The 17,076-nt window shown below is 43.4% G+C and overlaps 1 protein-coding gene across 3 annotated transcripts in view; it reads right to left on the reverse strand.

Moving 5' to 3' along the window:
* Positions 1-234: 234 nt before the first annotated feature.
* The window catches only part of NR5A1 (nuclear receptor subfamily 5 group A member 1), a 49,998-nt gene continuing 33,156 nt past the window's right edge, over positions 235-17,076 (reverse strand). For 2 of the 3 annotated variants that reach the window (XM_031954284.1, XM_031954285.1), the window contains exon 7: positions 2,938-3,185. In XM_031954284.1, the coding sequence (XP_031810144.1) occupies positions 2,938-3,185 (248 nt within the window). Of the gene's footprint in view, positions 3,186-17,076 lie in introns of all 3 variants that reach the window. The other variant, XM_031954286.1, reaches the window with a different exon arrangement.

Genomic DNA, 17,076 nt, shown 5'->3' on the forward strand with positions numbered 1-17,076 from the left:
AGAAACACACATGTAAATGCATGCATGAGTGTGTGCACACACACGCGCGTGAGCGCACCCACACCCTTGGTAGAGAAATGGGAACATAGTATTCAAAACTGGTGATTTACACCTGTCCATCTTTGCTGAGTTTTTGCCCTTGATCTTATCCATCCCCCTCCACCTTCCCCCAGAGTCTCAACCACAGAGAATTGAATTGATACTTAAAGCTTCAAAAGACAAAAGTAAAAACACTTTGAAACCAATTGCAAAATTTATTGGAGGAGGGCAGAAGGGTAGAGACCTTCCCATTGGGGAGGGGGAGACACTTAAGGGCACTTCTTGTTTTCCAGAAAGAGGACACAGTGTGTGTCTCCCATCCGCTGGTCAATGGGCCACCCAATTCAAAGTAGGGATTGAATCACAGAGACTGACAGACGGGAAAGAGAAACACCCATGCTCTTGAGCCAAGGTTCACCAGATTTGGGCAAATTGCAACAAGGAAGGCTCTAGGGGGAAAGGCCCTTGGTTCATCTATTCATGCACTGTATTGTTCTGAGGGTCTCTTGCCCCCACACCTTCTAGATCGCCAGCCAGCCCTAGTGAATCAGGCAGACTGGGGAAGAGTGACATGAGTGCCAGGAAACTGGACCTGAGAACAGACCTACAAAGACTCTGGGCCACCAAGAATACAATGCAGAAAAGGTGAGGGAGGCTTTGGGATGGGGCTTGTGTTTGGGTCAGAAAAGATCCCAGTAGGGAAAGGGCAGATAGACCAGTACCAGGTAAATAAGTAATTCATTTTGGATGCCAAACCATTAAGACTGGCAAGCAGTAGAGTCCCCATTTCCCAGCCCTTCACCTGAAAACAGCTTTTGTCTCCCTAAGCCCTGTAAAGGTGACCAGGTGCAGGCTACAGACAGAGCTCCTTGGCAATCTGTTTTCTTCCTGGGTGTCCGAGAGAGAGAGAGAGAGAGAGAGAGAGAGAGAGGGAAGACCACTGTGTCTCCACAGTGGCAGAGGCTTCACAGGCTCAGAATTTCTCTCACATCAGCCCTCTTCCTCCCCCGACACACACAACCATCCTGAGAACCCTCATAGGATCTGAACTACCCCCAAAGGTCTAGAGTTCCCTTGGGGGATGAGGGTGAGCAAGAGACCCTAACCATTCTGAATCATGGAATCTCTGAGATATAAATTACCCCTGAGCTCATCTGGTCAGAGAACTCCCCCCTCATTCCTGACTATGAATCCTCCTCACAATGTCCCCAAGTTGTTTATTCAGATTTTGTGAAGCTGTCTGGTAGTGGGAAATCCATTCAATATTTGGACAGATCTAGCAGTAAGGATGTTATTCCTTAAGGATATTAGATCCTAAATCTGTCAGTTTGAAATTTCTACATACTGCTCCTACAGCAGTCCTCTGAGGCCAGGAGAAATGGGTCTACTTGGGAATCCTCAAATTCTTGCAATTAAAAGAACTTTAGAGACAATGGCCCAATTCCACAATGAGCCTAGGAAAGAATAAAGGTGTTGGTAATGGGAATGTAACAGCATGAGGGAGCTGTCAGTGGGCACCAACCCTAAATCCTTTCCCCTCCCTCTCCTCAAATCCTAGGATTGTCCCCAAATCTCTCCATAGAGATCTCCATTTCCCTCTCAAGGCATGACAGAGACTGTTGGAGAAAGCAGATCTTTTCTGAAGCCTTGCAAATAATATCAGCCTGGATTTGTCCAATGAGAGGATGAATTGTGAATTGTATCCATTTTTTGCTCTAGGGAAGGCAGGAGGTGGGGGGAGGATTTCCTGTGCCAGCCACTCTCCAGGTTCCCTCTGTTCTCCATAAGCCTCTGCTCAGGGTGACTCATTCTTTTATTGCTAAAATAACAAGATCTATGAAATAGGGGCTGAGCCCCACCCTACCTCTACTCATTCTATGTTCTCTTAAGGGTTCATGAAGAAATCAGACAAAGGCATGATGAGCCAGCGCTGCGGGCTTCCCCCCTGCCCTTTCTCTGGGGAGGCTTTCTGTCTCCTCTCTCCCTCTCTCCCATCTTCTCCTGTATCTGGGGTAGGTATTGTGGAGTCTGAGTCTGTCCTGTGGGGAGGCTGAGACTAAGGAAAGGGGGCTCCCTGTGAAGTTACGCCCCATCTCGTTTGTGCCCGGCCCAGGCTTCAGCCTCTCGGCACAAAGATCATCATGGAATAGAGGGGATGCCCCTCCTGTCCCCTGAGAGCCCGGGGCTGGAGACTGGCACTTGGTTGACTTAGCCACGCAGTCACTGGCTGAGCAGCTCTACAGAAGAGAAAATGGCAGGGCTAGAAAGGACCTTATTGATCATCTCGCCCAACATCTCCTCTTCAGTTTACGGAGGTGGAAATTGAGGCACAGAGAGGGAAACTGCCTTGTCCAAGGCCACAAGGTGAGTCAGCGTGAGGTCAGGACCAGAGTTCAGGTCTCCCGACTTCCATGTCAGAGCTCTTTCTCTAGTATTCACCTCTCCTAGGTAATGACCATAGAATCCTAGAATTTAGAGCTGGAAGGGGACTTAGAGAGCATCCAAGCACTTCACTTTACAGAGAAGGAAACTGAGGCCCGAGGGAGGGGAAACGACTTGTCCGGAGTCACACAGGTAGCAGGTAGCAAAGCCGAGATTTGATCTCCCGAGACATCAGCCTGGCTCAGCAGGGCCCGGGAGTTGCAGGCACACATGGGCACATGTGCTCACACATGCGTACATACACATACACACACAGCAGGGGTCAGGTCCACCCCCCCCTCCCCCTTTTGTGGCGGGAAGGACGCCCCTGGGAGAGCAGGGGTGGAGCAGTTCCAAGAAATAAGATCCACCAGGCTTGTGATAATAAAATAAATCATCTCCAGATATGGCCAAAGCCACCCCTCCCCTGCCCGCGGCCCGGAGGGTCCCCGGAGCCGGCAGGGCCAGGCCAGAGGCTCAAGTCCGCTTGGCGTGCAGCATCTCGATGAGCAGGTTGTTGCAGGGGACCTCCCCGCCCAGGTGCTTGTGGTAGAGGTACTCCTCGGCCTGCATGCTGAGGGAGCGCACCTCCGCCAGGCGCAGGAGCAGCTGCCGGAACTTGTCGCCGCAGTGCGGGTAGTGGCACATGGTGTACTCCAGCAGGGCCGCGTTGGCCTTCTCCTGTGCATCCTTGGCCAGGCCATGATTCTCTAGGAACTTCACATCTGCACAGAGACGGACAACATCAGCGTCAGCGTCCCGGCTCCTCCGCCCTCGCCCCCCAACCCCACGGCCGCCCTGGCACTCACTACCGGCACTGCCTTCCCCCGCTCCCTCATTGTTAGTCAGTGCGGGGCAATAGGAAAAAAGCAATGGATTTGGAGGGGGACCCGGATTCAAATCCCTGCTTTGCTATTTATTGTCTGGCTTTGGATAAATCTTTCCTTTTCTGGATTTTAGCTCTTCCCCTTTTAAATGGGATATAATGAGATCCATCCCCAAAGCCAGGAGGACCGGAATTCAAGGCAACACAGAGAGAGAGAGAAAGAGAGAGTCAAAGAGAGACAGATAGACAGAAACAGAGACAGAGACAGAGAGAAACTGGGGGTGAGAAGAGAGGGAAAGACACAGAGACAGAGAGATGAGAGATGGGGGAAGGAAGAGGGGGAGGAGAAAGAGAGAGAGAGAGAGAGAGAGAGAGAGAGAGAGAGAGAGAGAGAGAGAGAAGGAGAAGAAGGAGGAGGAGGAGGAAAAGGAGGAGGAAGAGGAGAAGGAGGAGGAAGAAGAGGAAGTAGAGGAAGAAGAAGAAGAAGAAGAAGAAGAAGAAGAAGAAGAAGAAGAAGAGAGTTACAGACAGACAGAAACAGAGAGACAGAAATGGAGACAGAGAGAAAGTGGGAGGAAGGAAAGGGAGAGGCAGAAACAGAGAGAATCAGAGAGACAGAAGAGGGGAGGGGAAAAACAGAGAGAGAATAAAAAGAGACAGAAAGTTACAGAGATAGAGAGACGGGGAAAGAAAGACAGACAGGAGTGGGGGGGGGGGAAGATACAGGAAGGGAGAGAGACGGAGCAAGAGAAAAAAAGAGACAGAGAGAGAAGGGAGACAGAGACAGAGGTGGAAGAGGGAGACAGAGACAGAGAGAGAAAAGAGGGAGAAAGAGACAGACAGATGAAGAAAAATAGAGAAAGAGATAAAGGGGAGAGGAGAGGAATGAAAGAGACAAAGAAAGGGAGAAAGAGAAGGAGAGACAGAAACAGACAAATAATGTCACCCTAGATAAGAGATATAGTCTTTCAGGGTCCCAGGCAATTCTCTAAGATTCTGAGTTGCAGAAGATGATTACCTCCATTTGTAGAAGGATTTTCCTTACCATCAAACAATTTATGTCAGTGAAACTATAGGTCTTGTCCCTATTCCTATAAAATGACTAAAATGGACTATATATGACTCGATACCTTTGATGTCTAATGGAAAGATACAGATAAAATGTTTTTCAAAATCAAAGGAGGAAGGGGCAGCTAGATGGTACAGTGGATAGAGCAACAGTCCTGGAATTAGGAGGACCTGAGTTCAAATGTGGTCTCAGACATTTGACAATTACTAGCTGTATGACCCTGGGCAAGTCACTTAATCCCAATTACTCCCCCTCCACACACACACACACACACACACACACACACACACACATACACACACACAAACACACATACACACACATACACACAAGAAAAGATCATGGAGGGGGGGAAGATAATGATAATTATGGTTGACATTTATATAACATTTACTTTGTGCCAAACCCTTTACAAATATTACGTCATTTGAGTCTCATAAGTCTCATAACAATCCTGAGAGGTAGGTGCTATTATTATCCCCTTTCTCAGATGGAGAAACTGAGGTAAATAGAAATTCAGTGATTTCCCCAAAGTTACACAGATAGCAACTATCTGTGGCTGATTTTGAACTCGTCTTCCCCATTCCAGACCAAATACTCTGACCATTTTATCACTTACTTTACTTAGTAAAAGATGATCAAGGAAATGATGATCAGATGATTAGAGACGATCAGATCAGGGAAAGTTTCATGGACAAAGTGATATTTAAGCTGGATCTTTGGAAATGTGTGGGATTTTAGCAGGTAAAGATGGAAAAGAATGGAATACCAAGCCTGGGGAATAGAATAGATAAAGGCACCAAAGCAGGAGAACATGAGGGTATTGACAGGGGACAATATAACTTCATCTGGTGAAGCATAAAGTACATGAGATGAAATTGCATTTCCTAAAATTGGAAAGATCATGGAGCATCCTGAGTACCCAACTAAGAAGTACAGACTTTATTCCATATAGAAATAGAAAATGTTAGAAAGCTATAGCTCATCCTGCTCAAATCTGTGCATTAGGAAAATGGAAGTAGCATTTTAGGAAGCATGGAATTGTGGGGACAGCAGCAGCATCACCAAATTACCCGTAGGCATCAGCTGTTCCCTTTATCCTTTTATCCCTATTCCTAGTGTCTGTATCCCCATCACTACCATCTCAAGCATCTCTTTAAAGTCACTGCAATCCCCATTCCCAACAAACCCATCACCATCATCCCATCTCCATGGTCACCAACCCCACCCCCATTACTGTCATTACAAAGTTCTGATAAAGTACTTGCTTGCTCTAAAACAAGGTACTTCAGCCCTTGAGGTCTGGGAAATCACAATTGAAGGGATATATATTCCTGTGCCAACTTCCATGGAGAGGATGCACAGGATCCCCTAATGTAAATATGGTAAAGGAGAAAGGAAATGGGATTCAGAACCAAGCCCTGCCAGCTCGGACCGATCACCTCCCTCCCTCTCAATTACTCAGCCTTTTTTTCTGTAAAATGAGATTAACACAGCACTTGCCCCACAGAATTGCAATAGGAAAACACATTTTGTAAATCTTTAAAAAGTCTAGAGAAAGAATTATTACTAACCCTGACAGGCAATCATTTAGCTTTTTAGTAAGGAGCTCCAGTGATAAATTACTCCTCACCTGAAGTGGTCTGTTTTACTTTTCGAAAGTTCTCATTTTTAAGGAAGTTTTTCTTTAATATAAGTTAAATTCTGTCTTCCAGCTACATACTCTCAATGTCCTCTAGCCTCAAGTCCATAAGCAGACTTTAATTTCTTGAAGATAATGATTCTTGTCCTGAGTCTTTCCGTTCTCTCAACAAATGATCCCAGCTCCACTTGTTGGAAACTTTTTTCCTGATGGGTCCAGAAAAAGTGTTGCCTACTCCAGGAAACCCTCTCCAATGCACCCTTCTTCAATATCCCCCAAATGAAAGGATCTCTCTCACCTCAGATTTTGCTAGAGCACTTTGTCTGGATTGCTCCTTTGCTTCCATACCATCTTGAAGAGAGTCTAGAACCCTGACTCCAAGAACCCTGGGAAAAGCTTAACTTATCAACCCTGCTTCTAGCCTGCCCCCAGAGCCATGATGGAGGAGACTAATTCCTGTGGAGAAAAGTCCCATCATCCCTATGCCTGATCAAATATCACTGAAGGACGAGTTGGCCCCCTTGGCAGCTTCCTTTGCAGTCTAGGCAGTCCTTGCCTTCTTGACTACTGATTTTCTCTGAGATACACACATAATGTCTGTGGCTGATTTTGAAAGACTTGAGTCTTTCCCTTTCCCATTCTTGGGGGATGGAGGTGGGAAGGGGGGAGATCAGATTTTCCATGATCATTTTTTACTGTCTGGGACTCATCAACACACCTGAGTGTTAGGAGGATTAAAGTTAGAGCTTTTTATAATGGGCACAGACCAGTCTGACACAATCTGAAAGGCTGAGACTCCCTCCACACACCCTCCCTTCCTCCCTCCCCTGTCCCTAAGGTTCAGCAGAAGGGATGTAAATGTACGGGTGAAAATTCACCCCATCATAACCTCTATTTTTGGAAAGATCTTTATGACACAGAATATTAAAATTGGAAGGAGCCTTACAACACAGAATGCTAGACCCAGAAAAAAAAAGTCTTCTCCACCAAAGACCTTGGAACCATCAGCAGCACTCATAAGCAGACATGATTTTATCAGTGCAGATGACATTTAAGAGGATGTGTTGCCATCTGCTTTGCTGCTGCACCTTAAGGACCCTGGGACTTTTCCATCTGACTTGTAGCTGAAGCCTCCTCAATGTGCTTTGCACATAGTAAGAAATTAATAAATGCTTTTTTATTCATTCATCATGTTTTACCTTATAAACTCCCTGAGAGTAAAGCTCACATTATTTCCTATCTTTCCATTCCCAGGACCAAATATAGGGCCCTTGCACACAGCAAACAATTTAAAAATTCTTCTGAAGGAAATTAACTGAATTGAAGGACAGGTGGGAAGGGAGAAAGGAAGGGTATAAGAATTTATATAGTGTTGACCAGTTCTGATGGACCTGGCCATCCTCAACAAGGAGATCAACCAAATCATTTCCAATGGAGCAGTAATGAACTGAACCAGCTACGCCCAGAGAAAGAACTCTGGGTGATGACTAAAAACCATTACATTGAATTCCCAATCCCTATATTTATGCCCACCTGCATTTTTGATTTCCTTCACAAGCTAATTGTACAATATTTCAGAGTCTGATTCTTTTTGTACAGCAAAATAACGGTTTGGTCATGTAAACTTATTGTGTATCTAATTTATATTTTAATATATTTAACATCTACTGGTCAACCTGCCATCTGGGGAAGAGGGTGGGGGGTAAGAGGTGAAAAATTGGAACAAGAGGTTTGGCAATTGTTAATGCTGTAAAGTTACCCATGCATATAACCTGTAAATAAAAGGCTATTAAATAAATTAATTAATTTTTAAAAAAAAGAATTTATATAGTGCCTACTATGTGTCACACTGTGCTAAGCTCTTTTTTACAAATATTATCTCATTTGATCCTCCCAACAATGCTGCAAGGCAGTTACTATTGTTACCCGATTTACAGTTAAGGAAACTAAGGCAAACAGAAGTTAATGGACTTGTCCAGATCATGTAACCAATAAGCATCTAAGACTGGATTTGAATCCCTGCACTACCACTGGGTAGCAGGATGACTGGAAAGAGCATTGATGGCATAGCCAGTCAGAGGGAATGGACTTAAATTGCAGCCACGTGCTTGCTACATGTGTGAGTTTTGGCAAATCATTTTATTTAGCCTCCTCACCTGGAAAAAAAAAAGGAAGAAGTTGAACTAGATGACCCCTAGCTAGCATTCTGTGTCCTGAGGTTCCTTCCAATTCTAACATTCTATGTTGTAAAGATCTTTCCAACTCAGGGGCCAGTGATCAGGTGAAATCTGTATTTCTCTGCCTGTATTCTCACATCCCTCCGGGTGAACCTGAGGGGCAGGAGAGGGGGAAGGGAAAGTGGATCCTCAGCCTCTCAGGTGGAATCGGCGGCCCAGTCTCTGCCCCTCATGAAAAGCCCTAACTCTAATCCCCCTAACACTCAGGTGCTCAACCATCATGGAAACCCTGATCCTCCTGCCCGCCCACAGCGCCTGTCTAAGGCCCTTGTTGTCCACAACAGCTTCCAAGGAAATTTGAGCCGGAGCAAGCAGAGACTAACGTGCCCCCAGATGCTGATCCCTGATTCACCCCCTTTCCCAGTCACACACACACACACACACACACACACACACACACACCCTACAGCTTAGCCCCAGCATCCAACACCACTAGAGCAAGAAAGGACATACCCAGCACTCAGAGTGCTCTCCCACCCTAGGAAATTGCTTATAATTTGATGTTATTAAGTTAAAATTAAATTATAAAATCAAATAATTATTAATTTCATCTAAGATTTAGTAATAAAATTTTTTGAATAAAAATAGGACTGGGTACTTAACTTCTTTGACTCTTTCATTGTCCTATCTGTAAAATGATGGGACAGGAATCAAGAGATCTAGATCTGAATCCCTATCCCAACATTAACTCTTTAATCTAGGATAAGCAGCAGGGCTTCTAGGGGGTGCAATGGAAAGAGGGCCAGGCTGAAGTCTGAAAGACTCATCTTCCTGAGTTCAAGTCCCACTTGACACTTCCCAGATGGGTGATCTTGGGCAAGTCACTTAACTTTGCTTCAGTTTCCCCATCTGTAAAATGAGCTGAAGAAGCAAATAGCAAACCATTCCAGTGTCTTTGCCAAGAAAACCCCAAATAGAATGGTGAAGAGTCAGACGACTGACAGGGTCTGAAACAATAACAAAATGAAATGGGATTTGTAGACTTCAGAACTTTCCACAAGTGGGAGGAAACATCATTATTACATTTAACTCGGTGGAGGTGTGATTTTGTGGAAAGAACACCAGAATAAGCCTGAAGACCTAAGTGCATGACGTTGGGTAAGTCAATTCCCTTCTATGCTGAAGGGTCTCAGTTGATTTAGAAAAACAAAACAAAACAAAAAAGGAGTTTAGGGAGGAAGCAATGAACTTGGAGCTCTCAACTGGAGTCATAGAAGCAGAGTTTATATCCTGGGCCTGCTGCTTACTACCTGCATGATCTTGGGCCAGATCATGGAAATATCACTTACCCTCAGTTTCCCTGTTATAAAGTGAAGGAATTGGACTCACAATGGGGGATTCCTTCCAGTTCTAGTTAAAGATTGTATACATCTCCTCTATCTATGGGCTCCTCCTATGGGGCCTTAGTAGGGCAACTTCATGAGCTCCACTGGCTTAAAAAACACTCCTCACCTGCCGACTCTCTGCCCTTGTCAAGGTTGATTCTCAGACAACAGGTACTCAGCCCATTGCTAGTGTAGACCTGAAGTCTTTCCAGCCTTCTAATACTGCCCAAGCTCATCTTTTGCTGGCAGAGAACTCTTTGAGAGCTCAGTCATCACTGGGCCATATGAGACACTGAGGATGGATATCAGGATAAGAATATGTACATATCATTTAACAAATTATTAGTAGTAGTACTTTTTTATTTCCCCAGAGATTTACACACATGGCTCTATGAGGTAGTAAGTACAGCAAAGACATCTCCCTTTTTAGCAACCCAGGCTCAAAGATATGAAAGTATTTATTTGCCAGTGGTCACATAGCTAGTAAAGTCAAGACTTGAAGCCAGACCTTTTGACTGTAAGTCCAATAATTTTTCCAACAAGATCTCAACTACAGACACAAGACCTGTTGCTCCCAGTTCTCTCCAGATCCACCCCAATATTTTGCATATTAGGAATGAACTTCTCTATCAAAATAAAACTCTGAAACAGCTCAAGGGCAGTTTTAAGTAATGCTTCTGTATTTCCAGAAGTCAAACATCCTCCTCCTCCTCAGGTAACCTGGCACGATAGGGTCAGAACACCTGGCTCAAGTTTCAGTTCCCTTGTTACTTAAAATGGCAAATCACTCTGTCTCTGGACCACAACTCTCTCTGTAGTAAGGTAGTAAAATGGGATTTTACTCTGCTTACCTGGATACATAACTGACCTCAGAGTCAGAGATGTGGTATGTGTAGAGGCCACATATTTGCTGTGTGACTTTAGTCAAGTCATTTAACTCCTGAAAGTCCCCAGTTAACTCTGTAAGACTATTATTTGTGAAGGAGTTCTATATCTGCATTGATAGGAGATATTTCCTTACCCCATTAGCATAGGGAACTTTAATACTAATGAAATCATTAGTCCAAACATGTGTGTTACATATACATATATATATACATATATACATATATGTATATGTGGTATCCGTCATATCACCAAAAGTTTTCATAGATCTAAAAGCATTGAATATCTGAGATGGAGGACACTTCTTAGAACCCAGCTTCTTAAACTGCGGTCTCAACCCCAGATGGGTCCTATAAGTAACTGAATGTGGGAGTTGTGAAGTTATGATTTGTTATCATTAAATGCTTGATTTGTATACTTATTTTATATATCTATATATCCAAGGTCACATAAAAATTTCTCAGGCAAAAAGGGTTTGAAAGTTTAAGAAACTCTGCCCTAAAATACAGGTCTTACCAGGCCATTCACCTGCTCGTTAAACTCCAATTACTCCCTATAACCTCTAGGATCAAATATAAACTCATTTAGTTAGGTTTCAACCTACCTTAGTATTATACACGACTTTTTCTCCTTCGAATACTCTACAATTGAGCCCAACTTATTCACTGTATGTATTTCTTCTTCAGGAAATTCTTAGTTTCCTCCAAAACTCAGCTCAAGTTGCACTTCCTACAGGAAAAACTACTGATCTCCCCAGGGACTAGTGTCTCCTCCCCATTACCTTGAATTTTTGCTTGTTTTTGTACACACACACACACACACCACACATACATGTTGTCTTTTATGATGAAATACAAGCTCCTTGTGGGCAATAACCATTTAATTTGCTTCCCTGGGCCCTTTTTTTCATATTTTGGGGTTTTATTGCTCCTGTGTCTTCCTTACATCTTCAGGGAACAGTAAATTTCCTCAAGATCCTCTAGGTCAGGTGGATGTTGCTATGAGCCTTGGAGGAGGTGCTCCTTTGGGGAGGCACCCCAACTCTAATAAATCTACCACCTCTGACCCCCTCTAGGGGCCAAGAGCCTTCCTTCTCTGACTGTGACCTTGGAATAAAGGAAGAAAATAAACATTTATTAAGCAACGATTATGTGGCAGGCATGTGGCTAAATGCTTTACAAATATTACTTTATTTGATCCTGACAGCAGCCTTGAGAGGCTCAGTGCTTAGTACCGAGGAGGTGCTCAATTGATTCTAGATTGATTGATTGATTGACTGGCAGGTTCTACAAAACTGGAAGGATCCCAACTGGGAACAGTGACAGACTTTATGTCTGCTGTGGGATGACCAGCCTAGCTAAGAATGAAGAGGGTCATTACAAAGCTGACCACCAGAATAATCAATTTCACAGCCACAGAAACTCTTAGAACCACCTGCCAAGTAACAGAGGGCTCACAATCTGAGGAGACAGAGGGCATGTCTACACTGATAAAATCATCAAGCTTTGGAGTATTTGGTATAAGTAATTTTATGGTATGAAAATTATTAGATCAATTTAATATAAATATATACAAATAAAACAATCGTGTTTAATATAAACATCAAAATTATATGAATAATTGGATAGTACGGAAATATTATTTAATCATAAAATTATTGACTCTGCTACTCACAACCTGTATAGCTTTGGGACAAGCTCCTTCCCCTTCCTGAACCTCAATTTCTTCATCAGTAAAAGGAGAAATAGAGTGAAGTGATCTTCAAAGTCCCTTTTCACTCTACATTGAAGGATACCTTATGATAACAACATACATTTCTACAACACTTGGAAATTTTCAAAGGACTTTGCTCACAACTCTGTAAGATATGTTTGATCACTCTGTGACAAAAGAAGAAACATGGTCACATAGCTGGTGAATGTCAGAGCTAGGATTCAAATTATGGTTTGAATTCAAACCATAATATGAAACCCACTTTTTTTTTTCCTACTCAGCTGCCACTTATAAGTCTACTTGCTCATTTTCCATGGGAAATATCAAAGGACTAGAGAGTAGCTAATTCAGGGTCATCCAATGATTCAGCAGCAGGGGCAAAATTGGAATCCAGGCCCTTTAACTTCAGCCTTATTTTTCCTATATCCCAAGAACCGAGTGAGGTGCAGAAAGTAGGAGAGACTAATCTAAGATATTTAGGTATTGCAGTGGAGAGAGCACAGGACTTGAAGTCAAGAAGATTGGACTTCAAATCCAACCTTAGATATTCACTAGCTATGTGACTCTGCACAAGTTACTTAATCACTGTCTGCCTCAGTTTCTTCCACTGTAAAATGGAGATAATAGCATTTCCTTCCAGAGCTGCTATGAAATTCAAATGAGGTGATATCTGTAAAGCATTTAGCATTTGTCTGGTACATAATAGTTGCTTAATTAATGTTTGTTTTCTTTCTTTTCTCTAAGGTCATAATCAGAGAAGGTTCCTGGCCCTTAGGAATACTCTGGGGGGGGGGGGGGAAGACGGATCTATTAGGGCTGAGGTGCCTCCCTAATAGTGCATCCCCCATAGGGGACTTCACAACATCAGCTTGATCTAGATGATCTTGAAGAAATTTACTGTTCCTTGAAGAAAGTGGGGAACAAACAAGAGTGACAAAGCCCTGAAAAGAGGATTTGGGAGAAGGCAGTTTGGTGCTGTAGAGTCTTGAACTTGGATTCAAACGGTAGCACTTCCTAAGAGCTTAGACATCCCCTCTCTGAGACTAAATTTCTCATTCTTAAAATTAGGGGATGCTGTGCCCTCTCATCTGAACTCTGAGGTCTCTTCCAGTTCTCCTGTACAAATGTGCTGATTATCCACACCCCCAGTGGGGGAAGACCATCTCTGGGATTCAAGAGAAATAATCATTTCTCTCCTTCACAAGCTCCAGCTGACAGCCCAAGAGAGACCACTGTATTATTGTATGTGACCTGGACCATTGGTATCTAAGTTAGAAGGGACCCTAAAGGCTATCTAATCCAATTCCCCAAGTCATTTTGTTGAGAAGGGAAAGGGAGGTATAAAAGGAGAGAGGGAGAGGGAGAGAGAGAGAGAAGTAAAAAGTGAACACAAGGAGGTAAAATAATTTGTCCAAGATTACACAGATAGTAGATATCAGGAGCAGAATTGGAACTCAGGTCTTATGACTTCAGAAACAATGTTCCTTCTACTAAGCTATGATAAGTAGGATACATTTACCTTTTCCCCCCTTCCCCGCCAATATCATACATAGAAGGACTGAACAGGTTATGGGCTGGTAGAGCATTCAGCAGTGAGTATCCATTTCCCAGGGTCATCAGGGACTAAGAGTAAGTCCTTCCCTATTCTTCCTCCAAAACTATTTGTCTTGTAAAGTAAGGGCACAGGTAGGGACTACTTTGGACTATCAGCTAAGTGAGACAGTAACACTGTGCTGGGCAGGGGTTAAGGGAGATGAGTCGCGCCTTCCCTTGTGAAGCTCCTTTATCCACAGTCACAGACTTTGATGGAGATAGGGCAGAACTTCTTTGGCCAATTCAAACTCCACCCCTAAACCTCTCAAATGGAGCATCAAGGTACAGAAGCTCTCACCATCAAAGCTTTAAGTCCACTTAGTATACAATATTAGAACTAGAAGGGACCTGAGAATATAGAATATTGAAGCTGGAAGTGGCCTTAAAATATACAATTACAAAATATTACAACCAAATAGGTATTAGAAAATATAACATTAAAACTGGAAGAACACAGAATGACTTACATATAAATAAAAACAATAATAACAGCAACAAAAGCCAGATAAATTTAAAAGAATCAGAAGGGTCATGCAAACAAACAGGGCAATTTTGTTACTACCTTGTTAAAATTATTTTGGCTTTTTATAGTTACATTTACCATCATTTACAATCATTCTTTTTGTTTTGTTATAGTAGTCTATTTGACTTTTTTTGTTCTTGTTTATGTAATATGTATACTTGTCAATGAAAATCAACATAGTAATTTTTAAAAAGAACATAGACTATGAGAGAAGAGAAAAAAAACATAATGTCTGAGATGGAAATGATGATCTCAGGCCAAAGACTAATAGAATATAGAACACCAGAGATGGAAGGGATCTTAGAAGAGTGTAAGATCAGAGAATATCTGAACTAGAATATTTGTGCTGGAGAGGATCCCAAAGGCTGTCCAGCTCAATCTTTACCTGAAGCAAGAATTCCCTCCTCAACATTCCTACCTAGAGCTGCATCTCAGCCTGAACTTCTGACTTGTACAACTTCTACCCTGTAGTCTAAACTCTACCCTCTCTGGGGGATCCAGAGAACAAATCTTCTCTCTTTTTCACAGGTCAGCCCTTGGGATACTTGAAGACATAAAGCACATCCCCATCCCTATCCCCAAGTCTTCCTTTTTCTAAGCTAAATAGCATTCTAATACCATGGTCCACAGACCCATTTATCAAATATCTGCCCATGGGGGCAAGAGGAGAACACCATTCCTTCACAACCCTTTGCCTTGCAGGATCATAATAATTATCCCCATTTCCATGATGCCTTTTTCACACCCTTTGAGGTAGAATCTGCTATCCCCATTTTATAGTGAGAGAAAGTGAGACCCAGAGATATAAATTAACTTAATATTAGGATCGTAGATTTAGAGCCAGAATGGACCTTGGACATCATTGAGTGCAACCAGACATTTACAAATGAGGAAGCTGAGGCATGGAGCAAGAAAGTGATCTGTCTATGGATATATTTATTAGTAATGAACTGAGATGTGGAAACTTCAACCTGACTTCTTGACTGTCAAATACAACTCTCTTCCCACTTTCCCCACTTTCCTAGAAATACCACCTTCTGCCTCACCCCAAAATCTAGGTGGGGGAAGCCCCTGCTTTTTAGGTTGAAAAAGGTCAAATGATCAGAATCACCCCCCCCAATTCATCTTTTTTTCCTCTCTCTTCACAGATCTCCCTCCCCTACCTGGGAAAGAGGGGGTGGGGAAGCTGAGCATCTGCCTCAATCCTTTCCTGCCTTTGGGGACCACTCTTTATCTGTGTAGGGTGACAGTGGGTGTCAGCAGCAAAAAAAGAAGTTATATTGATAGATGTCAAACCCAGGGCCCCCCCTTTGAGCATCCCCTGACAATAGGCAGTTCTGCTGGATGAACTCGCCTGAGGTTCTCAGGGGAAGAGAAAAAAAAAAAAAACCTTTTTTTTTTTTTTTTTACTGTTTAATTGAATATTTGAATAATCCTTTCATTCCTCCGAGGAATAAAGAATGTTGTCCAAATAACATTGACTCACTCCATTGGGAGACAGGGAAACAGTTGCAAAGGCTGTCGGGCACAATGGCCCCCCTCACACATCTCCAGCCTCTGGGATGATGTGTGTACCCTCAAGTGGGCCTGCTATTCAAGACGCCTTTTGTTGGCGAGAAGCTGTTGATAAATTGCAAACGCTTAAGGGAATGTGCGCTCTGAAAGCCGCCCGGCCCCCGCCTGCTGCCGCCGAGCTCCCTGAATGTGAGTCATGAAATCGAATGTTAGGTCAATCCATTAAGCTTCTATTAAGCCCTTCTGTAGAACAAAGCTACCCTGGGCCGTCTCCATAAATATTGCTATTTTGAGAAGAGGGGTCCTAATTTTAATTAAGCCTCTTTACCTGCTCAGGAGAGAAATCTATTTAGACACCAAATGGCTGTCCCTCGTGCGGTGCGTGAAGACAAGCTCCGATTGTGCTGTTGCGGGGCGGTGGGGGGGGGGAGGCAGGGAGAAGTGATTGCATCCCGAGGTGCTGCTTGCCGTGGGCGCATCCTGGCCAGTTAGGTCAGCCCCTGACCGGTCTCCAAAACTGCTCATCAGGAGACTGGCCTGTCTGGCTACCTGGGAACGGGAGGAGGGAGGGGCAGAGAAAGGGGGAGGGGTTCAGGAAACCAAACACCCCCCACCCCCCGGTTTGCTAAATTCTGATCAGTTGGAGAAAGGATAACGGGGAGAGGACGGGTTTAGTGTGGGATGCTAGAAAGGTTGGGGCTAGGAATCAGGAGAGTTAGATTCTAATCCTAGTTTTGTCAGCAATTTAAGGGAGATTTCATAGGAGATATAGATTACATAGGTGTGTGTATCTGTATGTATATACATGTATGTGTATATATATCTATATGTATACATGTGTGGATGGGTGGACAGAGAGAGAGATAAACGGGAGAGAGAGAGAGAGAGAGAGAGAGAGAGAGAGAGAGAGAGAGAGAGAGAGAGAGAGAGAGAGAGAGATTTCATCCTTAGGCTAAAAGGAAAGGAAGGGGAGGCAGCAAAAGTAAAATGTAGACTGATGACTCTGGAATTAAAGGATCCAGGTTCAAATCCAATCTTTGGTGCTTACTGCCTTTGTGATTTTGGATTTAACCAACCCAGGGTTTTTTGTATTTGCAAAATAAGTTGGTTGGAGAGAAATGGCCTCTGAGATGTCTTCCAGTTTTTTAGTTCTATAGATCTAATTCCTTCCCTTCCCTCAACCTTAGAAGCTGTAGTCTAAGGGTCTTTCTTCTTCTAGCCTATGATCTAGGACCCTTTCAAGTTGTAAACAATATGATCCCATGGAAAATTATATGGGCTAATATCT

This window comes from Sarcophilus harrisii, chromosome 2 (assembly GCF_902635505.1).
Source record: "Sarcophilus harrisii chromosome 2, mSarHar1.11, whole genome shotgun sequence".
NCBI classification, from domain to species: Eukaryota; Metazoa; Chordata; class Mammalia; order Dasyuromorphia; family Dasyuridae; genus Sarcophilus; species Sarcophilus harrisii.